Raw genomic sequence first — 6,795 nt, 5'->3', positions numbered from 1 at the left:
GAGTCATGTAAAGCTAGCAAAGACACACTGTATATGCTGTATTGTCTAGCCATACGGCACTTTTCAAAATTATATGAATGTCGTAAATGCGTATTTTATTTTGTGTCGTTAAAATAACATAACATCAGTGAAATAAAAAAAATAATTTACTGTCTGAAACAGTGAAATTATCAATTGAAATTTTTCACTGTTTTGAATTTAAGCCTGTTACCTTGTTTTAATGAAATACCTAGTGTACACAGTACTGGAAACCAACTAAATGATGTGATGTCGTAAATGAGGTCAAGTTTTATTATTATTTGGCTTGTTTTCGGACCCGCTTGTTTTCCATTAAGTATTAGCTTAAAATGTCTTTTTAAACATTTATTTGCATATAATAAAAAGAAAATTTGTTACTTTAATTTAGTGTATAAGATCGAAATATATTTCATCTCGTGAACACCAAAAGTTCATATTACATTTGTGGCTGCGCCACCCGTGAAATATACCTCTTGGTGAAATACATGTATAATGCCGTTCTTACAATGAACTAAACAAAATTAATATCCTCTGTATCATATGAAATTAGGCAAAGCCTATGAACGGGAAGCTGGTTAAAAAAAATCGTTCATTTTTCTGTTTTGAATGGGTCATTCGGTATTCGGTCAGGGATTTTTTACCAGGGATTTTTTTGTGTTATTTTACAGCCGTTATTGGGTCATTTTCCCAATTGAAAATAGTATATTTTAAAGCCCACTCGATGAAATAAAATTTCATCTTACACAACAAACAGACAAATTTTCTTTTTATTTTATGCTTAAAAACAAGTTAAATATCAGTCTTGAGCTGAAAAATAAGTCCGCCAATCAACATTAAATGACGGTGATATTTATTAATTTTATTAAAAAAATATGAATGATCGCTTGTTTTGATAATAAAAACAAACAATTCTTGTAGGAGAAAAAGTCCAACCATCCACCATATTTCTGTTACTTAGTGCGAATTTATATTAGACCTGGCTTTGTAAATTGTAAGCGGCAGCCATTTTTTAAAGTTTTGTATTTCATGGGAGGAAAATAATTGTGTAAGATTCAGAGGGATATAATTTGGATTTGTTAGTCATACACATTTTTAAAAGAAAGAAAACTTATTTGAGGATTGTAACAGACAAAAAATAAGTGTTGACAGATGTGAAAAACATTCAGAAAAGGAGCTAGGAAAATGGAAAACTTGGAAACCTGCTCGAGAACGCTGGGTTGATTTAACTTATTCTTCGAGTTATGGCTGTCAATGCTTTCAATTTTTCATAAAAGCATACGGCAGTTATTGCTCGTAGGATACTTTAAATATGCCCAAATGTCATCAAGAGCAGTTTTGCATGGGGGAAGGAATGTATTTTTGAGACTGTCAAAATGAAACAAAAAAAAACGAAATTTGGTGATTGGAATTTCATGAATTTGAATGAAATAGAAGTAAGTTTTTCTTCTTTTTATTACTTTTGACATTTAAGTTATTTATCAATTTCAGTTTTTGCTTTTTCTTTTAAAACAGCCTGACATTGTCAGAAAATTGTCAGCAAAAAATAAAATTGAGGTACCACATGGGGAAAATCTTTAAAAAAGTAGTTTCGTCATTGAAAAGAGTGAAATTATATTTTGATAATTTTCACTGTGAAAATTTACCAAATATAATTTTCACGGATAAATCAGTAATCCACTGAAAAGCAAAAAATAAAAATTAAAAATATTTAAGAAAAAATTCTAAACAATATTTGCAAAATAACGGTTTCTTCACTGTAATAGTGCTCAAATGTTTGAAGATGCCATCATGGACAGTAATTGGTTGCGCATTCATTTAATCACCTGCAAAATTTCATTCAGTCATGCATTTTTTCCCAAATTTTATACCTAAACACTGTTGAATTTCCCCATTCCATAGTGTATGGGTCATGTTCCCAAAATCCTGGAAAAATCCCTGATTATTTTCTTTTTTTATATTGTTTTCTTTTTAAATATTACACAACTATACTGAATCTGTTCTATTACCAATGATGTTACATTTTACTATAGGCCAAAGCCGGCCTTGGCATTTTTACTTCCATAGTTAGGGCATGGAATTTTGATAATCTTTTTAATTATTATATCCAGAACTATAAACTCGACATGTGTCTAGATGCACATTTTAGTTAAGTCAGATTCTTCGTATTTCCTGAGATATCTTCTGTTATTCGCATAGGGCGCTGATATAGACATGTACCAAACTCAGACTAGTGTCAGAAAGGTTTAAAAAGAATTTAAATAGTCGATTTTTCATTGATATAAACTTTAAAATTTATGTAAATTATTCATGTTGAACTTGTTAAGTCTTCTTTGAGAAGGGTAAAGAGTTATCTAATGCAAAAACCCAAAATCAGGACTGGGACAAGCCTATTTTTCTTGTGCAGGTATACATGAGTACATTATTTTGTCACGATTGGACTTAATTAATATCAGATTATTCTAGCACTATTATTGTGTGAATCGATGAAAATCGCTCGTCAGTTACGGTGATAAGATACGACAGTATTGGCTCACTCGAATTATACTACGATGTCTGGATGCAGTATAAGTAATACTGTGAAAAAAGTCAATTCACATATTAACTGAGTTGAATGTCAACTTCGACTTATTTATAAAGTTGAGAAGATGAGGAGACCAAGCAGATGAAGGATTCAGGAAGAATTCTAATATGACTAAAAGTTATACAAATGTTAGTCTGTTAATTTCTGTTTAAATGATATGAAGACCTTAGAGGGATGTCGTTGCGTATAGGATGGGAAGAGGAAAATTAAGCAAAAAAAGTTTACAAATAGTTTCTAACTTCGTTGTGATTCACCTAATTCCTTTAGTCAACATTTTAATTAATAACAAAACAACGAATTGTTATACATTTACATGAACTAAAGCAAATATTTTTTGCAATAGTAAAAACTAAATGTAAGTAAGATAACATTGTAAATTTTTTTCTCAATATATACAATATGTAAAAAAATGTCAATCTAAGTAGCCTGCTTTGCAATATCCAACAATTACATTTTAAAATAATCAGAAAAAGTTAACAGGAAACACTTTGGAACATTTAACACGTTCATTTATTTCAAAAGTAACCTTTTAAAGTTGCATTGTTCATTGAATTTACATCATTTAGTCACTGTCGCTGTCTGAAATGCATCTGATGCGTTTATAAAGCCTTTGCTTATGGAATGCCAATGGAGGGGAATCTTGATATAAATGTGATGAACTAGGTTGCTCAACAGGATATTTGTAGGTTGTTTGTCTGAGAAAGTTGCTGACTTTCTGTTCTTTTCCCCATATTAATAATTACGTTACCATGTATATTTGAGTTAGTGAAGAAGCCCTGCGGGAAACCATTTGATTGAAAAGCCCATGGTTTTTCAAGATTTCTAGTTGTTTCAGCTTGTTCTACGGTTGACTGGTATGATGAAACTGTGCTGCTTGGTTTATTTGACAGTATGTCAGATATTTGACGATTTTGGTTCGGGTTTAATTTACTGTAGTTGTTGATGCTGTTGATGTTTTTATGGCCAGAAATCTGCATAATCTGATTAGCAGGAACTCCTTCATCACTTAACTTCTGTATCATCCTTTTTCTTGAGCTGAAAAGGGTTTGGAAAATTTTGGAATTTTTTTATAAAATATTTTATACTACAGTTTAAATAGGAAAATTAATGTTTGAAAAACTGTGGTATACAAGTAGCATGTTTAATGTTTGTGTGCAAGAACTGTAATCATAAACATCTTTATTTTATTTCATAATTTATAAACAGAGTCAGAGTGTATCAGTTATATTTTAAACTGAAGTATTTTATGAAATCATAAGTCTTTTTTTTCATGTTCAATATAGACGTTTTGAAATTTTTTATTACGTAGAAAAAGTTCTGCCTAAAGGTTTTTGTAAAGCAAAAAAAATATTGGATATTATAAACATGTGATTCTTTGTAATACCATAAATTTCCTATTAAACTCCCATGGGGGCCTATCATTTAAATAAATATGGTCTGGTGTTAATCACGTTAAGAAGTGTTAAAGTTTATAAGTTTATATGATATATTTTTTGGTTTAATATAAAATAAATGGATTCTGAAGGATTTGAATAAAATCATTGATTTACTACTGAGTTTAGCACTGGTGAGTAGATTTTCTCCTTATCAAAAAATCAAACCTTTATAAGTGGATGGGTGTTAAATAGGAATTTTATGGTATGTTACAAAGTTTCGCACTCTTGAAATTGAAGTTGAATGGTAGCTGAATTATTATAAAAAATTATGATATTCATTCTATTTAGCATTTATTAGCAACATTAAATAGACTTAATAGTCACTTTGTGGTGAGTTAAATTCATATAATTTAAATAATTCAATAGAATATAAACCTGTATGGTGTTATTCTTGGGTTTTCAATGCCAGATTCTGCTTTCATCTCATTCATTATACCATAAATCGCATTCATTCCCATAGGGCACTTTTTGAACCAACATTTGTGTGTTTTGCTGCCTGGGCTCAGGAAGAATGGGCTGTCATCCTTACACATTTCTATTGGCCTTTTACTTTCATATGTACGATAAATGTGGACTGGGTCTTTTTCTGGATCTTCGGTAATGGCATATGCCCTTGGTTTAATAGCCCTGAAAATGAAATGATTATTAGTCATAGATGTTGTTACAAGACATGCATGTTTAAATGGAAATGTACATTCAGAATTAATAGAAGTCTCTATATATACTGTACTGTATACATGTTTATATAGAGGGTATTGAATGAGTGTAGGTTACATATTATATTTATTGAAAAAGTTGAATAAAATCATATTAGGCCATCCTTAAAAAAATGTTTGTTTGCAGTAACCCGACCCAGAATTTTTAAGGTGGGTAGGTAGGTCGATTTTTTTTTTGTTATTGAACTGTTCTCCCAAATAAGCATGGAATTTCAAAATGCTGGACAATATATGCTTTGATAATCTGGTAACAATTAATAAATTGATAACTGAATTCTAATTAAATAAGACCTACATTTTATTTCTTCTATTAACCTTTAAAAGAACGAAAACAAAGCACAAGGCATAATTTTCTGATTCAAAATTTTTTTTTTATCCAGACCATGAAAAAAAATTTTGAGTAGGGGCAAATTTTGTGAGTCGGTCGCGTTACTGCAAACGAACATTTTTTTAAGGATGGCCTTAATTATGCGAGCCTCTGGCGTATAACGTTGTTTTATTTAACGAGTTCAATAAATTAAGTATTGAATCTACACAAATATATAGAGGATATTCGTTTGTGTGTAAGATGAAATTTTATTTCATCGAGTGGGCTTTAAAAACAGTATTCTCACGAGTGGCATTTTGACAGAATTATGCCCCTTTTTTGACTTAGAATTTACGTTAAAGTTTTTGTAATAACTCGAATATTTTCAAAGTCCATTGACATATGGCTTTGAAACTTTGCACACTTGTTCACCAACATGACCCTAGCCTGTAGACAGGAGGATGTAACTCTATGAAACATTTTGACAGAATAATGCCCCTTTTTCAACATAGAATTTACATTCAAGTTTGCTTACCACCTCAGATATTTTTATATTCTATTGACATCTGGCTTTGAAACAAGTTGAAATTTTATACTCTTCTTTCATTTTTATTGTAATTTGTTAGAAATGAACAAATAATAACTTAAAAAGGTTCATAAAATGTTTCTTTACTTTAAAAACATAGAGTACCTTGTGTCTCTTGGATTGTCTCCAGAGCGAGTCTTTGTTTGGCGTTCAGTTGTAAATGAAATGAATTCGCTGCCACTTGCCTCATCCAGCCCAATATTGATATCTCCCCAACACAGTTGGTGAATCTCCTTCCCTGTCCTCATTCCAAAGTGAGACGTACAGATGAGCCATAAAGAATGAATTAGTGCTTTTGGGGTCTTTGTACCAAGTGTCCCACATTCATACATTTTTCCAATCATTTCCTCATCAAGTGCCTCAGCTGCATGAGGTTTATTTCCAAGCCCTAACTTTTTCAGTTGTTGCTGCTTTCTTTTCAAAATTGCTCTTGTTTTTGCAAATTCCTTATCTTTAAATATGCTTACAGTGCTTTCTGCTGCTTTTAAATGCCTGTCAACAGACCCAATAAACCCTCTTAATGTTGTAGGCTCATATTCAGAGCCGTCTTTCTTTGTTACAGCAAGAATAAAGTCACATAAATAATCATTTAGTTGGTCTGGTGGAATAAATTCAGGTAGTCTAGCCTCATTTTTTGAATTGAAAAAAGCATTCACAAGTTTCATGTCAGAAACTGTTTTCTTTCTTGTATTTTCATTTTCATTTTCTATCAAAAATTCATCTGGGTTTACTTTTCTGAACAATCTATCACCTTTTTCTATTATTTGAAAGTCTCCATATGGTTCAGTGTCAAAGAATTTATCTGTTATTGCTGTTAAAATTTCCGGATCTATTTGACAGTCCTCCATTGTAGGTAGTTTGACAGATGCGCAGACGTCAAAATGATTGTTTGTAAATAATCTAAGGGAAGTAACTGGTAAATAATAAAGGGAAGTAATGGGGCACCACATGGGGATTTTTTAAAATAAAGTAGTCCATACATTGAAAGTGTGAAATTATATTTTGATAATTTTCACTGTGAAATTATCAAATATAATTTTTATTTATAAATGGGTATTCCACTCAAAAGCATAAAATAAAAAGAAATAATTGTTTTATGGTCGACCTTCTCCGGTCTTCAACGGTCACCAGTTTCCAAAGACCTTCTTCTA

At 31.0% G+C, this 6,795-nt stretch overlaps 1 protein-coding gene across 1 annotated transcript; it reads right to left on the bottom strand.

Annotated features, from left to right (window-relative positions):
* Positions 1-3,222: 3,222 nt before the first annotated feature.
* LOC132725108 (uncharacterized) lies at positions 3,223-6,567 on the bottom strand. The gene is made up of 3 exons (XM_060710168.1): positions 5,750-6,567; positions 4,411-4,662; positions 3,223-3,634 (listed from the first exon to the last, which is right to left on the bottom strand). The coding sequence occupies exons 1-3, from the start codon at positions 6,490-6,492 to the stop codon at positions 3,268-3,270; spliced, it is 1,362 nt and encodes a 453-aa protein (XP_060566151.1). The 5' UTR covers positions 6,493-6,567; the 3' UTR covers positions 3,223-3,267.
* Between the last annotated feature and the right edge of the window lie 228 nt (positions 6,568-6,795).

This window comes from Ruditapes philippinarum, unplaced genomic scaffold (assembly GCF_026571515.1).
Source record: "Ruditapes philippinarum isolate M1 unplaced genomic scaffold, ASM2657151v2 ctg10490_1_1_1_1, whole genome shotgun sequence".
Classification (NCBI taxonomy): Eukaryota; Metazoa; Mollusca; class Bivalvia; order Venerida; family Veneridae; genus Ruditapes; species Ruditapes philippinarum.
The sequence above is the reverse complement of the archived record's forward strand: the minus strand, read 5'-3'. Positions and strand labels throughout refer to the sequence as shown.

Coding starts and splice junctions, on each gene's coding strand:
- LOC132725108 (XM_060710168.1), bottom strand. CDS start 6,492: ATGGAGGACTGTCAAATAGATCCGGAAATTTTAACAGCAATAACAGAT. Junction 4,663..5,749: donor GACAATCCAAGAGACACAAG/GTACTCTATGTT, acceptor TTTCATTTTCAG/GGCTATTAAACCAAGGGCAT. Junction 3,635..4,410: donor CCAAGAATAACACCATACAG/GTTTATATTCTA, acceptor AACCCTTTTCAG/CTCAAGAAAAAGGATGATAC.